The 25,218-nt window shown below is 43.0% G+C and overlaps 3 protein-coding genes across 3 annotated transcripts in view; 1 reads left to right on the top strand and 2 right to left on the bottom strand.

Moving 5' to 3' along the window:
* Nucleotides 1-2,740: 2,740 nt before the first annotated feature.
* LOC140232258 (uncharacterized) lies at nucleotides 2,741-3,523 on the bottom strand. The gene has a single exon (XM_072312391.1). It carries the CDS (start codon nucleotides 3,521-3,523, stop codon nucleotides 2,741-2,743), a length of 783 nt encoding a protein of 260 aa, XP_072168492.1.
* Nucleotides 3,524-3,565: 42 nt separating this feature from the next.
* LOC140232257 (uncharacterized) lies at nucleotides 3,566-5,179 on the bottom strand. The gene has a single exon (XM_072312390.1). The coding sequence runs from the start codon at nucleotides 5,177-5,179 to the stop codon at nucleotides 3,566-3,568; it is 1,614 nt and encodes a 537-aa protein (XP_072168491.1).
* A 5,403-nt stretch (nucleotides 5,180-10,582) lies between these two features.
* LOC140231535 (nose resistant to fluoxetine protein 6-like) overlaps nucleotides 10,583-25,218 on the top strand; it is a 65,658-nt gene continuing 51,022 nt past the window's right edge. The window contains exon 1 of the mRNA XM_072311670.1: nucleotides 10,583-10,649. The gene's annotated coding sequence lies outside the window, so the exon portion shown is untranslated. The remainder of the gene's footprint in view (nucleotides 10,650-25,218) is intronic.

The raw sequence follows: 25,218 nt of genomic DNA, 5'->3' as shown, positions 1-25,218 counted from the left end.
TCTCTTTCCAGTAGTAGGCATCAAAAAATGTAGATTAGAATTATCAGACAATTAGAAAAATGTCAGTGCAGTTTTCTTTTAAAGGTGCATGGTCCCGGTGTTTTAGTCAAATGCGTACGCGGGCGCACGGCGCAAGTTTCCTATAGAGACCTACGCTATCGACTTCTCTTTGGCGCTTACGCTTTGGCCCACTTTCCCGAGTCCGAAGAAGTCCGATTCAGTGTAGTCAGTGGTCCGATCACAGTTCGGCTCATGAATCGCAGAGACTCCAACTCTCCCGTTTTCGACGGGAGATCTCCCGCCGAAAACCCATTTTTGCAAAATCTCCCGTTCTCCCGTTTGAGATTTAATTTCTCCCGCCCTGGCTCTGTGTCTCCCGTTAGAAAGGATTTCTTACTTATTGCTATTGTATGTTGAAAAAATAAGCCTTAGATAGCACCAGAGAGCATCTAGAACCCTAGGAACTTTGCGCTTCGCACACATCAACTTGGAGTCTCCCGTTTGCTAGGGGTTTCAGGCGGGAGAATCTCAAGATCAGAAGGTGCTTTGGGTTGGAGTCTCTGGAATCGGCTGAGGGGGATGACAGCTTTAGCAAACTTCTTTTGTGATGTCACAATAACAAGCACATATGCACGCACCCTGGCATTACTACAGCCTGCGCGATGCGCAAAGAAGACAACAAAAGCAACGTTACTTAGCAACACCTACGCACTTTACTCTTGATGACAGCTCAACTTCGGTAATCTTCGTATCAATCCTAACTATGATCGTCACAGTGCCGTATATTTAGAGAGTCTGGCCAACTCATAAATTGGACGCCATGTCGTTACCCAGCGTACAGTACGCTTAGGTTTTAGCGTGTGCGCTTGGGGGTTAGCGTTTACGCGCAGGCGTCCCAAAGGCGCAAGGCACTGTGTTGCTTGACTTTTTTTTTTTTTCATCGAGAGAGAGGGAGAGACACACAGAGAGAAATGGTGTAGGTTGGGGGAGGGACATTCTTTCATTCCATCCATGTTGAACAAAGCAAACAATCGTCAATCATTTTTACACATTCAAATAGACCATTGTAGACACAATCACCCAGGTATAGGGAAGCTGTCTAAAGGACATAATTCTTGAATATAAATATGATAATTTTTTTTTTTTTGCTGTAGAAATAAAAGAAGAATTCACAGTGTAGCTGCTCATGCAATAGATTACCAGTTGACAAACGGGACGTAGTTGGAATCGGTCAGATATTTATTCTCAACGGTCGTACCCGTGAAACTCTTTGGTGAACATTGTATCACATATAAGCAGCTTGTTTATGGTTCGTTGACTTTGATTCCTTTTCCTTTAAAGATTTCGTTGCTGAATGTACCTTCGATGTTTTCTGTACTAGCTACAGATGTGAAACTGATCTGAGCGTATAAAATCATTCTACTATTTGGTTACCATTACAAGATCAAAGGGAAGCGCCTGCGCGCATACAATAATCAAAACATACCGCCTAGCGTATATGCATACGCGCATCTAACAATACCGCCAGGGAGAGTAACTGTTACCATGGCAGCAGCCTGGGGACTGCTGCCACACTCCCACCCAAAATCATCTATGATTTTATTACAACATTAATCAGTATATTATACATTTAATTCTTTGTAAACAAAAGTTTCATACCAAACCAATAGCAAAGTATATTACAATAATAGTCAATATATCACAGCAAATTACTGTGAAAACCATCACAAACTGTGAGAGACATAGTCAGTATAACTATTCTGAGCTTTTGATCAGAACGATCAATTTATCCAGTTCTTTGGTGGAGAGGTTTGCAGCGAACACACTTGCTGAAAAAGATTAAAGACGATGCGTCTTGCAACCAGTCATCCGATACCCACTAGTGTAGAGCGGATGACATTGATGGTCAGATTCCTTCTTTGATGTGCCGTTCTTCGATGGTTGTGTAAGGCGAGAAGTTTAGAGAGGTGGCTATCCTTTGGTAGGATGACAGGATGTTTTTCATCATACATCATTTCTGCCTTCTTCAACCGACCTCCCACCCGTAGCAGATCGTGGTCATCTAGGAACGGGTCAAGCTGTCTCAGTGAGTTGGACTTCGAAGTGGCTAGGGAATCTGATTTGTCGAGTTGCTTTCTTTCTTCACGAAAGGCTTCCTTCTGGATTGCGCAGAGATTCCTCTCTGCTACTTGTTTGGCTTCGACTTCGTCAATGCTCAGACCCCTTTTCCTGTAAGAGCACTTTACTATGACTGCTACTGCTTTCAGTGCATTTTAAAGGCTGGAGAACCGCGTCAGCCTTTCTTCGAAGGACGTAAAAGTCTTTGCTTGTGTTGCGTGAACAGTGGCAGATTTCACTTCAACATCATCTGGAGAGACTTCTGCAGTAACATCTTGAGGAGGAATCTCATTCTCCCAAAGAAACTTGGGTCCTGTGAGCCAGTTTGATGCCAGCATTTCTTCTGTCGTCAATCCTCTAGATGCATGATCTGCAGGATTTTCTGCACTGGCTACATAGTTCCATTGTTCTGGACGCGAGGTCTGACGGATGCGTTCGACGCGATTGGTAACGTACATGTGGAAGCGCTTTGTCTCATTGTGTATGTAGCCAAGAACAACTTGTGAGTCGGTCCAGAAGTGGTGTGTGGCAGAACTATAATCGAGTTCATTGTCCAGGATATCGGCAATTTTCACTGAACAAGTAGCTGCTTGGAGTTCTAGTCTTGGGATCGTTGTTGGCTTTAGAGGACATACTCGTGATTTGCCATAACCAAGGAGCAATGGATGCGACCGCTTTCATTCTTTAGACGCACGTAGGAACACTGACCATATCCTGTCAATGATGCATCTGAGAAGTGGTGCAGCTCAACTTCCTTGGGAGTTCCAAAGTCTTGTGGTTGGAAGCAACGGGGGATTTTCACTTTGTCGAGTTTCAACATCTCCTGTCTCCACTTTTCCCATCGTGGATGGAGCTCGTCAGGAACAGGATGATCCCAGTTCATCTTGCTTCTACACATCTCCTGGAGAATCTGTCTCCCGACTAGAACCAGGGGTGCAATCAGACCGAGTGGATCGTAGACGGAGGCAACTGTTGCAAGAATCCCACGTCTTGTCAAGGGACGGTCTTTGAGGGTAAGTCTGAAACAGAACTCATCAGAGTCGATGCACCAGTGTAGGCCGAGTGCTCGTTCAATGGGCGTAGCGTCTTGCTGGCCGAGTTCAAGACTAGTCTTGGCAACAGCAGCACGTTCAGACTCAGGGATACTGCTTGTGACTTCTGAACTGTTGCTAACGAACTTGTGCAAACGCAAGTTGCCTTTGGCACACATGCTCACTGTCTTCTGAATGAGGTCAATGGCTTCTGCTTCAGAAGATTCACACTTTAGACCGTCGTCGACGTAGAAGTTTCTTGTAAGAAAGTCAGCAGCTTCCATGCTGAGCTCCTTATGGTCCTTCGCGATTTGCTTTAGTCCAAAGTTGGCACATCCTGGGGAGGAAGTGGCGCCGAAGAGATGGACCTTCATTCGGTAGTCCACTGGAGTCTTGGAAAGATCTCCATCTTCCCATCACAAGAAACGAAGGTAGTTCTGATGCTGTCTCATGACGCGGAACTGATGGTACATCTTTTCCACATCGCACGTGAAGGCAATGGGTCCTTGGCGAAATCTACACAGGACTCCAATCAGAGGGTTGATGAGGTCGGGGCCCTGTAGGAGATGATCGTTTAGACTGGTTCCTTGGTAACGAGCACTGCAGTCGAAAACGACTCTCACTTTGTTCGGCTTCTTTGGGTGATATACCCCATGATGTGGTATGTACCACTTGTTCTCAACTGACAATTCTTCCGCAGGAACCTTCTCTGCATCACCTCGCTGAAGAATTTCGTTCATGAATGTCATGTAGTGTTCTTTGTACTGAGGTCGTTTCTGGAACTGACTCTTCAATCCTTTGAGTCGACTCATGGCAGCTTGTCGATTGTTCGGTAGAGTGGGTTCACCATTCTTGAAGGGGAGGGGCATTTCATAGTATCCATCATCCCTTTGGTTGATTCCATCTCTGACGATCTGCAGAAATTTCTTGTCATCCTGAGACATTACATCTGTTCCTTCGATTTCATGAAAGTCCTTTTCCATCATCTGAAAGAAATCTGCAGTCGTGACATCTTTTAGCTGTGTCTTGTAGACATACTTCACGTCTGATTGACTGTCAGTCAAAATAGGAGCTTCTACCTTCACGCTGACAGTACGATATGATTGCCCGAATGCATCAAAGTTGTCTGTAGAGTACGTCTTAGAGCCACCAACAATGCTCCATCCTAATTCTGTTTCTACTGCGAAGGGCTCATCATTGTTTCCAGAGATACAGTTCTTTGGGGCGAGAGCTCGAGCACAATTGTATCCAATGAGCAGACCTACAGGGCAGTCTTGCTTTGATGCGAGTTGGTCTGCGAGACAGTTTAGGTGAGGCCACTGGATTGCTGTCTCTGGTGTAGGGATGTGAGCTTCATCAAGTGGAATTAAGTTCCTGGAGTATGCAGCAGGAAGTGGTATCTTTTCGGCCGACTTGAAACCACGAACTACAAGGTTCTCATATCTCCTACATGGAATATTCGTACAGTTGTCTGTCATAGTTGTCAACCTCAATGTAGCAGCATAAGATGGTACCTGCAGTTCTTCTCCAACATTATCTGCAATGAAGGTTGTGTCTGACATTGTGTCTAACAGAGCGTAGACCAGTATCTCTTTCTCGGGACTGTCCAGGCTTGACAGGTATACCGGCAGAACCATTGATGTGAGAGAAGCGTCTGTACCTGATATGGCTTTGTGGCAATTTGCATCTTTCTCTTTGGGAGTCTCCTTGGCCTTGGTAGACTGCGTTTCTTGTTTTTCCTTGTTTTCTCGTTCTCCTTCTGCAGTTGACTGTTTGAATGTGTCGTCGTGCATACATGTTGGATGACGCTTACTGCATATTTTGCATTCACTCCTCTTTGGACATTGCTTCGACATATGACCTTTGCTAAGACACCCATAGCACAGTCCTTCATTCTTCACAAACTCTCTCTTCTGCTCCACTGGTTTCCGACTGAATTCCCGGCATTCTTCTAAGCCATGGTTCTGTCGTTCGCAGAAGATGCAGCTTTTCTTGGCCACATTTGGTTTGCTAACTGTCGAATAAGTCATCCTTTGTTGCCGAATTGCAGACTTCTTGTTTACTTCCTGTGTCTGACTGACGTATTGGTTCCGGTCTTTTCCAGTCTTTGCAGTCTCATAAGTCTGTCAGAAACGAGACAAATTCTTCAAAGGATGGATATCGTCCACTGCTCTTCTTGAGCGTCGCTACTGTGCGATTCCACCTGTGTACGATGTAGTCAGGAAGTTTCGTGCAAATCTTGCCAATCTCTCGCATGTCGTTCAAGATTTGCAAGTCTTTGATTTCCGAAGAGGCCACCAGACATTGTCGTAGGAAGTCTGAGAGATTTTGGAGACCGTTGTGGTCCTTATTGGCGATTCTTGGCCATGCATCAAGTTTAGATCGAAAGGCTTCTGAAATCGTGAAGGGGTTACCAAAGCGTTTCTCAAGCACCGCCTTGGCCTGATCGAAGGCATTTTCTGATCTCAGCAAGAAGAAGCCACTGACAGCATCTCTAGCAGATCCTCCAAGGTATCTTCTGAGGTAGTGAATTCTTTCACCAGCTGGGATTCCTCGACACTCGATTAAAGTTGTGAAGGCTGACAGCCAGTCAGGGTACTGTAGAGGATCACCCATGAATACAGGAGGCTCAGGAATAGGCAGTCTGGTAAGCGTCATTGCTCGAGCAAGCGCCTCGGTAAGAGCATCACTTTCCTTGGCATCTGAGCGATAGGAAGCTGGATAGAAGACTGGTGACTCAGGATTTAGGGCCTCTGTCTTCGACGACTTCTGGTTTGAAGGGAATGGATGATCATCAGCTCTAGGAATGCTTTTCTCTCGTGACATTTCTTTCACGATTGTTGCACTTTTTTCCTTCTGAGATGATCCAGCCAGCTGCTTAGATGATCTCACTGTGATGGAGTATGCAGTATCGTCCTCTTCATACACTCTCATCATTGCCTCTTGTGCCTTCAGTTGACCTTCTAGACGTTCTTCCTCGAGTTCTCTGCGTAATTGCGCCATCTTAAAAGAAGCTTCCTTCCTACGAGCATCTTCTTCCAACTCAAGACGCTCTAACTCCTTCCGACGTTCGTTCTGACGCTTTTGTGCAGCAAGTTTCTCTTGCAGAGCTGCAGTCTCAGCTGCAACAACCAACCTCTTCGACGAGATTGTAGATGCTTTCGAGATCTTGGAACCAGCCGACTTTCTTGTGATAGATGGTTCCTTAGTATCGAATTGCTTCTTAGAAACGGTGGTTACGATTTTCGAAATCAAATCAACAACAATTGGGGAGAGCTTGTCTAAATTCTTAGCTATCTCTTCATCCCTTTCCCCTAGAACTTCTTCTAGCTCATCTGCTACTTGTTGCAGTGAACCAAATCTAGCAGAGATGTCAGATTTTCTTTCTGACAGGTCATCGCAGTTTACGGAAACTGAGGACAGCATTTTCTCAGAGTCCTTCAAGACTGTTAGCGTGTCAAAATGTTCTGAATAGAACTGTTCTTCTAACTCTTCTACTTTGTTCTGTCTAGCCTTTTCTGTAAGTTTCTTTGTACGGGTAGAACGCCGCACATTATTTTTGGCAGACATGCTATCGATTGTTTCTTTCTTAGTGCTTGTATTTACGCTATCTTCAAGACCATCGGTAGTATTACTTTGATACTCTTCCATATTGACAGATAACACACTCTTTGCATTAACGTCAACAGTTCTATGAGATCGTTATTATACATCAACTATGTCAACAGTGTCTAATTTTCACTTACTTCGCTTCATTTCCAGGCAAAGAGAAAGAAAATGTTTTCTTTCGTAACACAGATTTGAAATATTGTACTATAGCGAATACAATTTTTCTTTACGAAGAGTAAATACACATCACATTCTGTCCGGATAGTATATCACGTGTATAACACTAAGGATATAGTTAATACGCGATATTCACTTCTGAATTCGAGTAAGTCTATATATATAGCTCTATATCTAGTTCAAATTATATAGCTCAATCACATTCACTGTTCTTACAAAGCTATATAGTCTAGTTACATATGATTTATGTCACGCACTCCTTTCTTGCTCTAGTTCTCTTCCTACAGAGCGAAATTAACTGTACTTTAATATCTAATACAGCTTGTACGAGATTACAATATCAATACCACACGATCACGATGTATCCACAACCAGGAGACTGTTACAGAAGTCACGGATGAGGAATCGATGATGGGCTGAGCTGTCTTATAGTCTATATCAGCATTGGAAGTATCAGCATTCAGGTATCGAAGTTCAAAGTTCAAGTTCAGTTCCGATGACACTTGTTCGAAGACCTCTACCACGAATTCAAGCCGTCAGTCAGTTGCCTAATTCCCTGCGTTGCACCCGACTTTACGATGTGGTGAACGCCGATGGGACGAATGCGCTGGTTGACATCGAATGGCTCATCAGATTGGTATGACGATCATCGACTTGTCGTTGAACAGGAACGATGTTCAAAGAGTTTCACTGTAGCTGCTCATGCAATAAATTACCAGTTGACAAACGGGACGTAGTTGGAATCGGTCAGATATTTATTCTCAACGGTCGTACCCGTGAAACTCTTTGGTGAACATTGTATCACATATAAGCAGCTTGTTTATGGTTCGTTGACTTTGATTCCTTTTCCTTTAAAGATTTCGTTGCTGAATGTACCTTCGATGTTTTCTGTACTAGCTACAGATGTGAAACTGATCTGAGCGTATAAAATCATTCTACTATTTGGTTACCATTACAAGATCAAAGGGAAGCGCCTGCGCGCATACAATAATCAAAACATACCGCCTAGCGTATACGCATACGCGCATCTAACAATACCGCCAGGGTGAGTAACTGTTACCATGGCAGCAGCCTGGGGACTGCTGCCACACACAGTATGCCGTGTCATACACTTTCACTAGACTGTATGCTACATTGTATTTAGCAAGCTGTCCAGGGAACAAGAATATTGTACAACAAAATGATATATAAATTTACAATTCTAGCAGTGCACAGCTAGGCAATAGACGAATTCCACAGGTACTGTTTTGCACGTAAATAACCATCAATTACCATCCTCTTTACAATGTAGTACCATATAGTTATGTATGAAACAGACATGAAGGCCTACTAGCATGTAATCCAAAAGGAATATGCCTATGTACAATGTACAACATGAAACGTCATCGGCAAGTGCGTATTAAGGTATGTAAACTGATCTCAAATTGTTTAGAAATAGTTTTTTAAAATACCTGTAATTGAACGAAAGCACAAATACCTAGATAACATAATATGATGATGAGGGATATCCTCAGTGACATCCGTACCAAATATAAACTATACGATCAGGACCATTTAATATAATAGATATGGAATAAGTTAAAAAAACAAATAAAATTGTCCAAATGGCTACCGGCATATACCTCAGCCATATTACATTGTTCTCTTAGCAGCTGTACAGTATGTCTCCCCCCCCCCAAAAAAAAAAATACAATCAGATTTTTGCATTGATAATACCCATTAGGATTAAACTGTTTAAATGCTACTTCAGAGTCTTAAAATATGATATCTTACCTCTCAATTTGGTAAAGCGGTCACGGAGAAAAGTGGATTGTTGTAAAGCATGTCATGAGTCTGATTCTTAGACGATGCTCTTGTGTAAGAATACAATAAACAGAACTTGGAGGGAAGAGATTTCTGACATCCTCTACAAAACCCCTAATTTCTCTTTGACCACTGAAGCAAATCGAATGGGGTTTTCTGTAAATAATGTGGGCAATGAGTTATAGTTTTATATCCTGAATTTGCATTTAGATAGATTGACTATTTTTAAAGATATCAATGCGGAGAGTCCCGTTGTAATTTTTTTTTTTTTTGGGGGGGGGGTACATACGGTAGAGTACGTCTTGACAATGTTACACGTCAGTTTCTATAATTGACAGAAAAAATGGCATGTTTGTCATAAGATATAATACGTCGAGTGTTTACTTTCCTTGAACTAGGTGTGAATGGATGACTTTTATTGTTTAAGAGAGCAAGTATTAAATAATTTGAGCATTTTTTACTCGTCAGTTGACCTATAATAATAATAATAATAATAATATTAAGGTCTTATTTACCCAGGGTAGCCTCTTCAGTGTTGCCACTGCTCTACCAGAGGGCCCTGCTATTATTATTACCCTAGCGTTGCCAGGTATCCATTTATACACCTGGGTCGAGAGGGACACAGAGGGACGACCTATCTATACTTCATGGCAATACCTTGAGTGGTTATTTTAAAAATATGTGGAAAATCTTGTCATTTTACTATTTTCACTTGACCTTTGACCATCATGGCCAAAATCTTTCCCTATATATACGCGTAACTGTGTAGTAATGACGGCATGCAAATACCGTGTTTGGTTTTAAGTTTTTGCATTGGGTAATCTCCAAGGTACGGAGGAACTGGGTAACAGTATTTTAACAATAGATACTAGAATTTTAACATTTTACCTGACATTGATCCTTGACCTTTGGCCCCCTCCCATGACCCCCTCCCCTTAACCCCCCCCCCATTAAATGAATAAATAAATAAATCACCAGAGAATCATAGTCGCCGCAGTAAGTTTTGTCTGGAAATACATGCACTCACCTTCAAAAATTGCATGTAGATATATGGGAAATAGTAATATTGTTTTAAGAATTTAACCATTACGTACATGATTTTGACCTTTCACTTTTAGTGTGTTTACACAAAAGTTTATAAGCTAAAAGCAAAAATTCGTCCACTCACACATGTATGCATCATGTCAAACAGTTTCATTACAAACGGTGTCCAAAAATTATTACGGAATGAAGGACAGACAGAAGGACGGACGGACGACCAAAACAAATGCCTCAGGCTACACTTCGTACGTTATGGCGGTGGCATACAAATGTAAATCAAAACTTGGATAGTCTGAAAGACACCGTGAGGAATCCAAAGAAAACATATCGTACAGTTTTCCCGTCGCACACTGATTTCCCACTTTTTTTTTCCTTCGTTTTGGATCTGTCGGAAAGCGGTGCATCATTACACATGAGTCAGGTGGTTCAAGCAACGCCATGCTGGGCAGGAATTTAGGCATGACAAATCTTCAGTTTTTCGCAGAAACATATCAAAATAACATTAAAATAATATATTATATACCTTCTACTTCAATAAAGTATAGACAACGGCAATGACAATTCATTATCCCGGCTGCACCGTGACTGATATTGGGGATTTCCCAAAGGCAAACAAACTTAGTGCGTAGCTGCGCGTAATGAACAATGGGCACTGCGTATGAGCTTTGCTCGCGCCCGCGTGATTGACTTTGGTAACGACATGGCGCCTGTAGATCACGGGACCAGCTTTTGACCAATCACAGGCTTCAAAACACATAAGCCAAAAACCGAGTTGGCCAGACTCTCTTAATATACGGCACCGGATCGTCAGTATCAACAGCGCCGTCTACACTACCGGGACTATGCCCCTTTGAAAGTGCATAATTTTCGGTAAGTTGTGAAATGTGTATCAGCTGTATGTCAGTATCGATAACATCTAGTGTCATGAATGAAAATTACAATTTAATGAGTTTGAGTTGAACAAAATGAAGTCAAGTATCAAAACTCAACGCGATCGTAAAACTCACCCTGAGCTTGCTCTGTGTTGTGGGCCGCTCCGTCACAGCCCCGTTGGCGTCGCTATTCTTGCGGTCGGCTACACGTCACTTCCGGTTGACTGGAGTGAAAACAGCTTGCAAGCGCTAAGCCTGCATAATGCGCATACTGCATGCTGTGCATGTGCGACGCGTAATTTATGTGCAACTCTACGCAGACATGGGGACTGTTTTTCATTATTCATTTTGTCATTTGTGCCATCGTTCATGAGATACATGCAACATGTCTTGCCAGCAATATTCTAATAATCTGGATCCTGTCGATCGATCGGTCCCGGTATTTTGCCAAGTTGAAGGCAGTCGGACTGGACCTGTGCCTGGATGAAATCGCGGCAGGACTCTGGATCAACGACCCGACATAATGGCTAGATGTGCAGTAGAACCTCTTTGAGTAGGCCCTACCCCGATATCTACGCTTACTTAGTACCTTAGTCATAGAAACTTCAGGTAGGTCTATAGGCCTAACGTTAGTACTGTAGTAGGCTAAGGGTAGGGCCTAATTTAGGGTAGGCCTAGGGCCTAATCCTGCCGCCCGCACAGCTACAGTACAATGTAGTACAGCTTGCGCTAGCGCAATGCTCGCGGGGCGCCCCGGCAGAAAACACGTACAGCGTTACCGATCCAGGCTCACGCGACTGTTTGTTTTCACTCCACCGCTGTCGATGACCCCGTGACACGCAAAATACCCGGATGTCCGACCATGAGAATTAGGGAGCTTTAGATTTTGACGCGCGGACGTTTGAGCCGACGCTTGCGCTGGACGTTCTCCTCTTCCTGCGTCGTGTGGAAAAGTAGCTTTAGATTACGCTGGGACGCAACGTATAAAAAATACAATCGCGCCTCCATATATGATCAGTGCATGAAGAAGCTCTCTACGTCGCAAACTGTGCGGACGTGAAAATAGCCCAGTACGCGTAGTAAACAACTCAGGCGACGCAAGCTAAAAATAGATTGACTTTACGCGCGCTACTGCGCACGCTCAGAACATGTTTTTTTTTTTCCTTTGAACGTCCGCGTGTCTAAAATCTAAAGCTCCCTATTTATAGTATACAGCGACTGGGCTGTGTATAGTTACCGGCACGGCACGATTCACGCCTAGTTAGAAGAAAATGGCACACAGTGCACTTAGACTCTAGACTAGAACTAGGACTGTAGGACTAGTCAATGGCAGTCCTAGTTTTGATGAGTACACCGTACACTCACTCGCGTCGCCGTCGACAGCTTTATGTTCCCAGTGCTAGTAAGGCGTAACGTTCCCTACACCAGCTGCCAGAACTTGAATGAAGAAAGTCCAGACGAAAGTCCAGACCCGTCTTGATCTAGACCCTTGTCCTGCAGCATGCAGGCTCTGTTGTTTCTGTGCTGAATTTTGTAGGTATGGTCCTAGCCAACACACCCTCTATGGGGCCCATTTGGGTTAAATACGGGTTGAAGTGGGTTGACAACAACGGGCCCAAATGGACAATCTTTATATGGGCTACTTCATTGGCCCCAATTTGGGCAAAAATTCATGGTTTGGCCGCGGGGCCTGCAATGGCCCCGCGTGGGCTTGCCAGATGGGCCGTTAAATTAGTCGAGGGACATAATATTAGGAAGTCCTTTTCGCCGCATTCACGAGTATCATACCGTGGAAGGAAGCCCCACCGCCGTGCTTATCTACCGATGAACGCCACACCGTGGGGCTGAATTCACGAGTATTAACAGGCGAGTCGCCGCAGTAGTAGTACAGACACGCAGTGGTGGGGCCTATTTCACGAGTTTGCCTACAAATCTATGTAAGCTTAGCGTTGTCCGAATGCGAAGTATCCTTTTGTCGCCACAGTCTTCATCGTCTTACAGTGAAAATAATGGATATTCAAACGTACCAAAATTGTAATTTGTATTATTGGCAGTATTAAATCCGCTACAATTCATTAAATATTCTTTTGTCCAAAGGCTTAGCCAATAACAGTGCAGCGCAACGCTAGCTATGCCCTCGCTAACTCGCTCCCCCACCAGGGATAGCCGCCGGCCAGTGCTAGGGGTCGCTGCACTGCGCTAGCCTTGGCCTTGCTAGCTCGCTGGCTATGGCTCGGCTGGTCGGACAATCGATATCGACGACTCCGATCTTTGACGTCATCACAATTTAGAAGTGATAGTCCACCGCATGCGGCGAAAGTATAGAAAGTTTTCCAAAACCGACGAAATTGCATCCATTATGTTAACACCTATAGAACAACAGGGGCGGATCCAGGAATTCTGTAAAGGGGGGGGGGGCGTGACTAATATTTCTGGTGCTACTTCCGGGTTTCATTTCATTGTTTTTCTTTTTATTTCTGTTGTTTTTTACGAAAAATAAAGGGGGGGGGGCGTGCGCCGGTTGCGCCCCCCTCTGGATCCGCCACTGGAACAAAATTCAGAACAGAAAAAACCTCGCATGACCACAGAATTACTTATAATTTAACATTTAATATTATTACATCATTAAGAAAACAATTTCTAAACCTTTTATTAGATCTTTAAACATGAGTGATCGCGGCGTACCTGCCTGCGCACGCACAGACTTTAAAGTTAGCCATTTAATGTTATGAGACAAAATTAATCTTTCAAGTAAATCGGGAGCAAAAACAAACAAGCAAACAAACAGACATCAATTTACAAATTATTTGTGGCAACTCAAGGAGTGAATTAAAAATAAGTATATAGTGCCTAAATCACACAAATCGTCACAATCATTGCTCTTTGAGTTTTAGTTCCCTCGTAAATTCCCCGTCCGCACAGTATTAGACGGCTAACTTCAGTTATAACGTTAGATTGTGCAGATCGCATTCGCTACGATCTCTCATGAAGAGTGAGGCTGTTTTGAGTGACAACTTGAAAGTCGGCGTATATATTGATACTTGCCGATAACCGATTTCGTTCCAATATAAGAGAATATTTTGAAATAAGTTAAGAAGTATATCCTGTAATTTTGGTGCAATTTGATTAGGTCGAATTTGAGATATCTAACGTTAGGCCTACATGGATAGGATGCTAGCTACGTATGAGCCTAAGCGTCGTCTGCTATTCGGTATGAATTAACGCGCGCGTATGCGAGCGCGTGAAATGAGTATGTTAGTTGTGTACCTGATACTTTGCGACATTTAGGCTCGTCAGACTCATTAGCATAAATAGCACCAATAAAGACTCATTTTTTCAATTTGAACTTGCAGACTAAATTGCGATGAAAACCCGCTTTTATTTGCTCAGCTTGGTCTTTTGGAATTAGAAGAACAACATATCAAAAAATAAAATATCGGTACAGTCTTCTTTTAAAGAGATCGTCGGTGTTTGAGATAGCACTTTCAGGTTAAGCATTAGCACAAAAGATCGTATTATGATTGGATTTTGGGAACAGTCAGCCTTCACTTCCCCAAATTTCTCTACTGTACTTTACGACCGTAACCAGACCAGGGTCCCGTTTCACAAAACTTGTCATCAGTGACAAGTTGTCATAGATGTGACGCTACTGAAATCCTTGCATCTGACTGGCTAGGAGCAAATTTGTCATAGAAATGTGGCAGTTGTCACTGATAACAAGTTTTATGAAACGGGCCCCTGGACTGTGACGTTAACCCGACTGCGGGGTCACATGACTGACATATTCAAACCTATCAGGTGACTATTGACCCCATGACCTTGACTTAATGCTTGATGACTGGACTAAGGTTTCCCACGGATGCATACTCCTGAACTCCTGGAAAATCCGTGGGCATCGGGCGCATCGGACCGTTGGCGTAGTCAGTAAGGGGTGCTGTTCGTTATTTCGAAGGTTCGCTATTCCGAAGGGTCATTATTCCGGAGGGTCGTTAATCCGAAACACGCAATTCCCTATACTTAGAGGTTCGTTAATCCGAAAATGAAAAAGGGTTCGTTAATCCGAAAATTTGTGGCGTTATTTCGAAGGTTCGTTATTCCGAAGATTGGTTAATACCGAAAATGAAATTCGGAACAATGAACCTTCGGAATAACGAATCTTGGGAATAAAGAGCCTTCGGAATAACGAACCTTCGGAATAACGAGCTGTAACCGTCAGTAAGTATAGTAGCCCTACTACATATCGACCACCCTTTTTGAAACCGACCGCGTATACATTGGCGCACAGAACGATTAGTACGCACTTCAGTACGCGCAGAGCACATAAAAATGGATTGGCTTTGACCGTTGATCAGGATGGTGTGGGAAAACGCGAAAATTCACTGTTTATTAATGGTTTTAATCAAGGACAAAATTTCGAATGAATATTTTCACCGAATCGTAATGTAATGTTTATGGAAGTTTCTAAAAAGCTTCGTACAACACGGTGTTCAATACAACTCGGTTTGCGTACATTGTCAATGCAAAAACAGCGGTCGATCTCAATAAGGAGCTTTACCGCGGGGAGTTGAAACGAGGCCACGCAAGTTTGACGGCGATATTTTTTGCACTGAAACTTCGAATCGAAAAGGGAACAACGGCATTTGATAGTGCTGGATTTTCTCAATGACCTAGGTCAAGTTTTTTACGTGAATTTCAGTGTTAAATACTCTTATCAAGCAAATAAACATTAGGCGGTCGATGAGTAGTATAGGTCCAACCATATTGGTTGTCCCTGCTCTGAATTGTACAGTGTTGTACTATGGGAGCGGCCTGTATGTACGGTACATTGTTGCGCTTAGCGTTCTGGCTACTCGCAGTAATGGTCCGAGTTGTTACAACGCGCGCATCAAAAACCTCTTTTGCGCGCATGCAAAATTAGTGTGCGCCTATCAAGCACCTCTAAAAACAATCAAAGACGCTTGAAAGTTTTAAAGTTTGAAAGTTTATTTACTCACAACCCAAACTCTGGGTATCGGAGTCCAATGAAAAACATATAGCACATTATAATATCAATAAATGATAATTGCAAATAACTCTGAAAAGTGTACAACTATAAAAAAAAAAAAAGAATGAAATGCGATTGATGAAAAGAAAAAAAATGTACAGAAATATACAATATATACACGATATATGGTGAAAAAACAAAAAACAAAACAAAACAAAGAAAGGGAAATATGACGAGAGAGAGAGAGGAGAGAGAGAAGGGATATGGAGGTGAAGAGGAAGAGTGAGAAGAACACAAGACTGGTGAATCAAAAGATATACGAGTGACTTTTGGTTTAGGAAAAAAAAAGAAAAATAGAAACAAAAAAGAAAAAAGCAAAGACATACGGAAATGAATTCATACGCTAAGTGAACAAGAATGAAGGAAATATGGAGACGGGAACGAGAAGAAGAAGAAGTAGAGAGATGGAAGAAAAAAGGAGGAGAGAAAAGACAAATAAGTTATATATCAATTGTAAAGAACGCACAGCCTGTTAAAAAGACATGTAGTATTTGCAAAAAAGGATAAAAAATACTAATAATCTAAACATGTGTCATTATATAATTACAAAACTTGGTTAAATTGGAAAGGACTGTTTTCTTTTGACAATTAGATAATTGATCTATCTTCATAGTGTTTGGGTATTTCCAGTAATATTTTTTAAAGTATTTCTTTCGTTGTTCATTAAAGAGTCTACACTGAAAAAGGTAGTGAAATTCATCACCAATTTTCTCTTCATTACAATGGGTACAAAATCTTTCGTTTCTTGGAATCTGATTGTATCTTCCAGAAACAATTGGCAGTTTATGATTAGCGCAACGGAATTTACATAAAATTTTTGCATGTGAATCATTAATGTGTCGAAAATACTTTTCAAAATGAAGATCCTGCTTAAAAATTCGATAATTTAAACATTGAGAATTTTTGTCTACATTACTATGCCACTCTTGTTTATAAATATCATTTAATCTGGTACTAACTAAACTTTTGAAGCCAGCTAAAGTGAGATGTGATGCTTGATAAACAATAAAATTTCAAAGACCGCGCGTCTCAGCAACTGAGGTGATGTGCGTATAGGCTTGCACCATTTGTTTTGTACAGGATTAGCACCACAGCACGCACTTTCCTGTCTGTTCAGTTAGGCCTCGTTTGGTATTAAGGAGCTTTAGATTTTGACGCGCGGACGTTTGAGACGACGAGTGCGCTGGACGTTATCCTCTCCCCTGCGTCGTGTTGAAAAAGTAGCTTTAGATTACGCTAGGACGCAACGTATAAAAAATAGAATCGCGCCCCCATATGATCAGTGCATGAAGTAGCTCTCTACGTTGCAAACTGTGCGGACGTGAAAATAGCCCAGTACGCGTAGTGAAAAACTCAGGCGACGCAAGCTAAAAATAGATCGACTTGACCCGCGCTTCTGCGCACGCTCAGAACATGTTTTTTCCCTCTGAACGTCCGCGCGTCTAAAATCTAAAGCTCCCTATTATTTATTATGACGATCACGAACTAAGTGTAAATTGTCTCAAATAGGGTCGAGTTTTCCCTGAGACCGAGTTAGTCTGGGTCCTTCTGGAATAAAAGTCGGTTTTCCGACTTTTATTTTTCTCAAAATACTCCAAAGCGACTCATCATTCCGGCAAATCGTGTCAGCCAGGTAAGTTTCTTTGTAGACTGCGGAAGCAAATATGAAATGGTGCCAGACGGGTTCTCAAGCCCTTACCAGAACTTTGTTTTCACTTTAATAGGGAGCTTTAGATTTTCGCGACGGAGACGTTCAGGGGAAAAAAAAACATGTGAGCATGCGCAGAAGCGCGCGTCAAGTCGATCTATTTTTAGCTTGCGTCGCCTGAGTTTTTCACTACGCGTACTGGGCTATTATTACGTCCGCACAGTTTGCAACGTAGAGAGCTACTTCATGCACCGATCATTATGGAGGCGCGATTTCATTTTTTAAACGTTGCGTCCCAGCGTAATCTAAAGCTACTTTTCAGCACGACGCAGGAGAGAGGAGAACGTCCAGCGCAAGAGTCGTCTCAAACGTCCGCGCTTCAAAATCTAAAGTTTCCTAATTCTCGCTATAGCCACACAATGACGTAAAAAGTACCCGGATTTGGCTTTTTCGTCAATATTTAGTGCACTTCCGGGACTGGGGCACTTCCGGCGCGGGGCATATTTTGCACAGCGCTAGCGTGGGCATATTTTGCACTGCGCTAGCGTGCGCGTACGTGTACCTTACCTATAGCGCCAAGCCGACCACGGATACTAGTACAGTAGGCGGCTGTACCCGAGCCAGCCAGTGGCCAGGCCTGTGATACTCGTACACTGTAGCTATAGCCCCCGCAGTGCCCTAGGCCTTGCATTAGCATGCACCACCCACCGCACGCATATCTTGCTAGACATACCGGTACATCGTAAACTGCACTAGTGAATGTGAGCATCACTGATCAGTCATCTCTGCATACGTTGAAAATATGATGGAAAATATCCACCCACCTGCATGGATATCGTCATGGAATGCCCATCTTTTTTTATTTGTTCTTTGTCGAGGTGCCGCGAACGCAATCGGGAACGAACCGTGATCTCGAACTTGTCCTGGGGAGGTATTCTGAACACCGTTTTATCTCTGTTGTAACTTGTGTTGTAACTTGTGTTATAAGTCCGTGAGTTACAACTCCGCTAAAACAGTTGTAAATCGGTATTCTGAAAACTGTTTTAACGGTGTTGTAAGTCATGATAACCACGCCCATCGCAATAATCATATCCAATAGGAAATATTGTTAGAAGTAGCATCTAAGACATTTCAACCAATAAGATTGCTCCCTTGGGCAACTGCGCCTTGCTTAACTCCGCGCCTTTTAACAAGCGCTCTTTCTCTGGCGTGCGCACAAATAGGACAATGGCATGCGCAGGTATATAAAAGCCATGTCTACACCTATCCAAAAACTTGTAGTTATACTAACTACAAGCGCAAAAATGCGTCCCCCTAACCACGACAAAACTTCGATGCCGTTCACACCTACATGCAGTTAGCAAAACCTCGAGGTAAAGATAACTACGATAGAAAATAAAGGGCGCCTAGTTTGCACATAGGGTTATGCACTATTGTGGAAAAAACTGAGCGTCGTGGTTAACAAAACTCCGTTCACATCTGTCATAGTTTAAGCGCGCTGCCACAGCGGAGATCAGTATCACGTCAAATTCCATCATGGAGCCATAGACTTCTAAATACTTTTCTCAGGATTCGCGCCATCCCCAGCAATAAATATTTTTGAAACACCCAAAGGCACTGATAATGAATTCTTATTGGTGAAGATAGTGAAATCATATAAAAGAATGTTTAATATTTTGAAAGATATTTTTGAAATGAATAGTGCTTAAAACAAACTGCCGACGGTGCCGGTAACCTTTCTGTTCATGTGTTTGTGTCTTTATCTATGTGCATAATTACAGTATGCTACGCGTATGTATGGTTGGGTGTTCATAATACCGGCCACCTAATGTTTTTCTAGTAATAGAAACGTGAAAAATCTCACAATTTGCCTGAAATTTTACTCACGTGTGGAGAAAATACTCCGGATTCACGGGCGCGCACTGAAAATGCGATCTGAGGTACGCGCTCTAGATGGCGACTTCGAACGCGTGGGGTGTCATTTTTCCCGCACTCAGTTGCCCTATTCATTTCAACCGACCACCCTGGCAACACGTATAAAGGGCACTTAAATGCGTTTTTTCGACAGGCCGCTGTTTTTTTTTCCAGCCGTCATTTTTTCCCCAATAATATTTGAATATATTTTGAATCCTTCGATATTACTTTTGAAGGACTGTTTGATGAATTTGAATTGATTTCCATTGGGAAACTTTTCATCGTAATTGAAATAAATTAGATGAGTCGGTTTGTTTTTTCACATTCATTTCTCGTTTCTGCTTCAACTCGTACGGTCGTAGCGGGCGACAAAAATATGTCATGTGTATGTGTAACGTGTGTGCACGATCGTACACGCGGCGGTGACCATTTTGCGGTCAAAATCGTCAAATTTATTTCGGAAGGATACTCTACATCTAACAACGAGTCAGCAAAGGTAGGCCTATTAATGTAGTTACACGATAAATCTTATTCGATTTTGCTAAATTTCGTTAATTTAGAGGGAATACTTATTTGTTTTCGCCTCATTTTACTCGGTAGCGTAGCCCAGTGAAGAATCGAACACCGTTGCGCGTAGTCCCATGCGTACATTTTCTTTCTGTACGCGCAACGCCATTATAGTGCGCGGTCGGTTGATATGGACCCGGTCGGTGTGTTGAACACCTACTATACTTGCAATGTTACTGTTACCAAATTTTGTATTGTGGAATGAGTTTTCATTTTGTCAAACTGCTATATCTTTTGCCTTTCTGTACATACATTGTTTTTATTTTTGGTATATCTTTCTTATTTTGAACTCGCATACCACAATATTGAGTTAATGAATTATCTCACTATCTAAGATAAGGTAAAGCGAAAGTTACAACGCAGTTAAAACACCTTCCACCCTGTTTTATCTCAGAAGCATAAATTTGCACGGGGCACGACTTACAACAGAAGATAAAACAGTTTTCAGAATACCGTGTAATCTAATGGGTGTTCAGGTTTGCGCCCACTGTTACGCGCGTGCGCATACCTTAAGACAATGGTATGCGCAGGCAAAGAGTGCGCAAGATAAAACACAAGTTACAACAGAAGTTACAATAGAAGTTACAACAGAGATAAAACGGTGTTCAGAATACCGATTTGTTACAAGAGACTTACAACAGAGATAAAACAGTCTCAGAATACCACCCCTCACAGGACTTAATACAAATTCATTTTTCCTGAAAATTACACATACCATCAACTTGATACTGACATATGTTAAGGGTAGTAATCATTCCCCCTTCTTTCTGAAAGCAGTTAGTCAATTGCTCTTTCGTCATGCTAGAAAAGTGAAAGCATGTTGAATTTTCTTTATGTTTTCTGTATATTGCTGTCCACACATGATGTCATAAACTCAAGTAGTCTCCTCATCCAGCGGTTCCAACACCAAAACTTTAAAACTTCATAACTTTTGCATCGATTGCCTGATTTTCCTTATACTTTCACTGATGTGTTCTACTAATGTTGCTGCTTTCACTCACAACACATTTCTCTTTGGGTTTTGGCTTCCTTTAACAGCAATTCCTTAAGAATGGAGAAATTTCAAATCATCAATATTAAAGCTAAAATTCAAGTCGAGAAAACAGTAAGTACACGTAGAATTCAGTCGTTTGTGTGTGTAAAAAGCATAAGTCACGTATCACGCGCATACGAACGGAAGTGACTTGGCTCCCGGACTATCCCATAATGCACCGTAAATGACGCTTAAATCAACATCCAGGTACTTTTATGTCATTGGCGATAGCGCGAATTATATTGGTTGTCGGATCGCGGACCAGGATGGCGCTGACTGCAGGGAAACAGGGATGTCTCAGGGCGGTAGCGCTGAAAGGGGCGAGCGACCTGCGGGGAAACAAAAGTGAACGATTTTGTGCGAACTTACGTGTTGATTGTTGTTATCGTTGTGTTTTGTGCGACGTCGCGAGTGAGAGTGAACGGTATTTTGTCAAATCGATGTCTCACGCTAGAGATAGATTGACGTTCTAACTGTTAGACCGTCCTATAGTTCACTGTACTACGTTCTAGCAGGTCTACTCTTGTAGTCCATGGCCGGCGCAGCCGTGGGGGCCGTGGGGGCTCGGGCCCCCACACTTTTTGTGCACCGTACAAAGGATCACATAAGGTGTCATCACTTTGGGCCCCACATTTTTTTAACCCGGAAGTACGTAAGTGGCACTAAAATAGAAATAGATAGAGATCTTGAAGTATGGCGGCGGTAAGGTTATGTCTTTTATCTGAAGACCTTTTTATTTTTTTTTTTTTGCTTGTCAGGTGAAAACACCTGAAAAGGGGAGAGAATGAGCAGAGGACCATTTTTTTTTTTTTGCTTGTCAGCTGAAGAAACCCGGAGTGGACGGGTAGAAATGAGCTGAGGACCCCCCCCCCCCCTTTTTTTTTTCTTTGCTTGTTACCTCATGAAACCCGGGAGTGGGCCCCCACACTTTTGAAAACGCTGTCTACATGTATTTTTGTAGGCCTAGATTTGTTTGTAGGTTTGCTGAGTGTGTGTGTGATTGCTGTTTTATGTGACGTGCCCACCCAGCTTACGTTTGGGGAGCCGCTCGGGGTCGAAGAAAAGGAAAAAGAAACAAGAAAAAGAAAAACGAATGAAATAAAAAGAATAATTTTGCTCGAGTGAGTCATTGTGTGAGTCGATTGGTGTTCGGCTGCGTTTGCGTCTTGCTTGTGTTTGTTGGTGCTTTTGTACTAGCTATCTCTGGGAACGCTAGCTATAGTTCTGTTTGGAGTGTCAGCTTTTGCCGTGTTTTGTAGACCAGGACCTGTACTTGGTCCATGTCACACTTTGGGTGCATAACACGCTACGCGCTAGCTACTGTACTATAAGATCCGTACCTACTAGAAGCTTTTATATTAAATGGGTTAGTCAAATAACCGGTTCGTGGTTGGCTAAATACAGTCACGTGATTGAGGCACATTAGTTATGTTCGTCCATGGGCGAACATTTTTGTAATGTTTTCCCAAGGGAAAACATTTTCACGTATATAACAAAATAATGACAGAAGGCCTAGGACCGCACGCGCACAGTGAATTTGGCTCTGCGCGAGCGAGCGATCGAGTGCGTTGTGCTGGTGGTTGACTTTGACTTATTTGACTATAAACCCATATAATATACTAGTAACAGATTATGACTTTTGTTGTCGGGAACATGCACCAAACCTTCCACCATTAAAGTTTGAAATGCTATTTCGGAAGGCTATAAGTCCCTCGACTTCGTCTCGCTCAGTAGCATTTCAAACCCTTCGGGTGGAACTTTTGATATGTTCCCTCACCCGCCAGTCATCACCTATATGATATTGCGCGCTCACTAGTTTTTGATACAGTACTGCGAGTGTTTGTATGTATATGTGTTGGAGCGCGGTTCGCCGTCGCTTAGCTATACTGCATCGTTATTTGTGGTAGCGTTGCATGCAGTGCTTGGTCCTCGACCAAACGGAGTAAGGAACGCCAATCTGTTTCGCATGGAGACCGTGGTCTGCACACTCACGTAGCATATCATTCGCGCATCGGGGTGTACTACAATGTGTACGCACGGTGATGGTACTACATCATTTTAGAATGATTGGCAATGATCTCTGCAATGTAGACAATCGTTCATTTTTGGACAGGCATAAGTTTTTACATGTAATACGCAGTTGCACACACTTGTAAAGTCTTTCATTGTACATTGCACAGTGTGTATATCGTATCATCTTCTCGCGATCGCATGCAGGCACACAGGCATGGGCACGGAGCCACACACATGGACACGCAGGCGAACACATGAACACACACTTACAAAGGGGTATTATTATGTACAAAGCAGGCACGCACGGCCTCCAATGGATTCGCACGGACCCGCACGGGAGCGTGCCAACACCTCGCACGGTAGTGTGCAACACCTCGCACGGTAGCGTACCAACACCTCACACGGTAGCCTGCCAAATGGTGGCACGCAGCCGCACGCAGCCGCACGGAGGCGCACGGAGGCGCACGAGGGCGCACGGAGGCGCACGAGGTCGCACGGGGGCGCACGGGGTCGCACGGGGGCGCACGGGAGCGTACAGAGGCGCACGCACCCGCACGGGGCCGTACGAACTGGCACGAAGGTGCACGCACCCGCACGGGGCCGTACGAAATGGCACGAAGGCGCACGCACCCGTGCGAAACCGCACGCAACCACACGAAGCACCCCCGTGCGCAGTGCGTGCGGGAGTAACATAACTTAATGGTCTGACTGTATGTAGGACGCTGCGTTACCGCATCTATGTACTCTTACATGTATTCGATCTACGGCCGCATTGTCCCTGTACGTGCATACAAGCTAGCGGTGTGTGACGCCGCCCAGTGTGAATGAAACAGCGGACCGCCGTATCGTAAGTGCCGAGCATAGCAGTCTATGGTACGCCAGCTGATCCGCCGTCCGTTGCCAGGTACTCAGTAATTCGTTTACGTGTTATTTTGTGGTGCATTCCTGTCATATTGTGCTCGTTATTGTTCTGTTCTCGTGTGTACAATCTTTCTATCTCTCTTCCGAAATTGGTAGGGGATTGCATCGTATTTGTGCATTCTGCACAACCCCAGAATGTGTTAGCTAGGCTTATTAGAAGTCTGGGTTTGAGTAGAGATTTAGTTGGTATTGAATAGTATCTTTATAGAGGTATTTTGGGATGATATTTTTAATATTTATAATATAATTCTTTGATAAGGGGAATAAGAAAGAGTGGTTGAGAAATATAGTGTTGGGTAGTAATTGAAAGCATTATATAGGTCAGTTTATTAAGGAGTTTAATTGGTTAAGTATAATTGTTTAAATAGTGAGATAACTGTGTGGATTACTTTTTTAGGCAAGATTGAATTTGTTAATATCTTACCTCAAGCTAAAGAGGTTGTATTAAGGTATATTAGATAATTTGGTAAGATTTAATAAAAGTGTAGATTTGTAAGTTAGTTGTTGAATGGAGTGAGGAATTTTTTTTCAGGTAAAGTTGAAGAATTAGATTAATAGAGTGAGTATATACAATATTCTAATTGAGTTGGGTTGAGAAGTTTAGGTTAAAATTAAAGGGGATATTTTTAGATTTAGCAAGTTAAGTTTATTAGTAGAGTGAATTGTGTTTTGAGGGTATATTGTAAGACTACAAGGTAGCTTAATTCTGAGTTATTGTGAAATGCTGTGATAAAGTATTTTGATACATTATTTTTGAAAGGTTTGGGATTTTTAGTAAAGCGAGTAAGGGTTAGTTATATAGAATTGGGATGTATGTACAGTGATTGAGTAACACCATGAATCGGGTGTTAATTAATTACTGTACATTTAAAGAACTTGTGGCCATCCCTGGGATTAGCCCTCACCAGGATGGTTATTTGCTGGAACTAAGAGAGCAGCAGGGAAATCTGACCCAGGATTCATTTATGTCTGCCTCTCAGCTGGAGAACCCTGGGGGTTTTAGATTTCCGGCCATACGACTCAGAGGTACCGGAGACTCATATTCCTTGTGCAAGACCAGGTTCGGGGTCGGCTTGCCACACAGGCCTCTCCAGTACTCCAGCAGGGCAGCCATCAACAGAAGGGGAGGTAAGACATCTTTACCCCTACGACAGCTATCCACCCTCTAGGCGTGGAGCCCATGTAGGCGGGCGTGCAGGTAGCATTCCGTTAGGACGCCCACGGGTATCGACCTCATTACAGTCCCTTAATTGCTACTCGGTGTTTCCCACAGGGTCAAGAGGGATGGATGAATAATGACATGTCGGAGGAGCAGTGGTATAGTAACCCTGCACCTTAGTTCACAGGGGACAGCTCCATCCAAACACCTTATATGAAGGGACCAACAGGCTATGGGTGCAGCATTCAAGATCACCATCGCGAGATGT

The sequence above is a fragment of the Diadema setosum genome, chromosome 8 (assembly GCF_964275005.1).
Source record: "Diadema setosum chromosome 8, eeDiaSeto1, whole genome shotgun sequence".
In the NCBI taxonomy this organism is placed as follows: domain Eukaryota; kingdom Metazoa; phylum Echinodermata; class Echinoidea; order Diadematoida; family Diadematidae; genus Diadema; species Diadema setosum.
Note: the sequence above shows the minus strand (reverse complement) of the source record. Positions and strands in the feature narration are given on the sequence as shown.

Coding starts and splice junctions, on each gene's coding strand:
- LOC140232258 (XM_072312391.1), bottom strand. CDS start 3,523: ATGAAGGTCCATCTCTTCGGCGCCACTTCCTCCCCAGGATGTGCCAAC.
- LOC140232257 (XM_072312390.1), bottom strand. CDS start 5,179: ATGACTTATTCGACAGTTAGCAAACCAAATGTGGCCAAGAAAAGCTGC.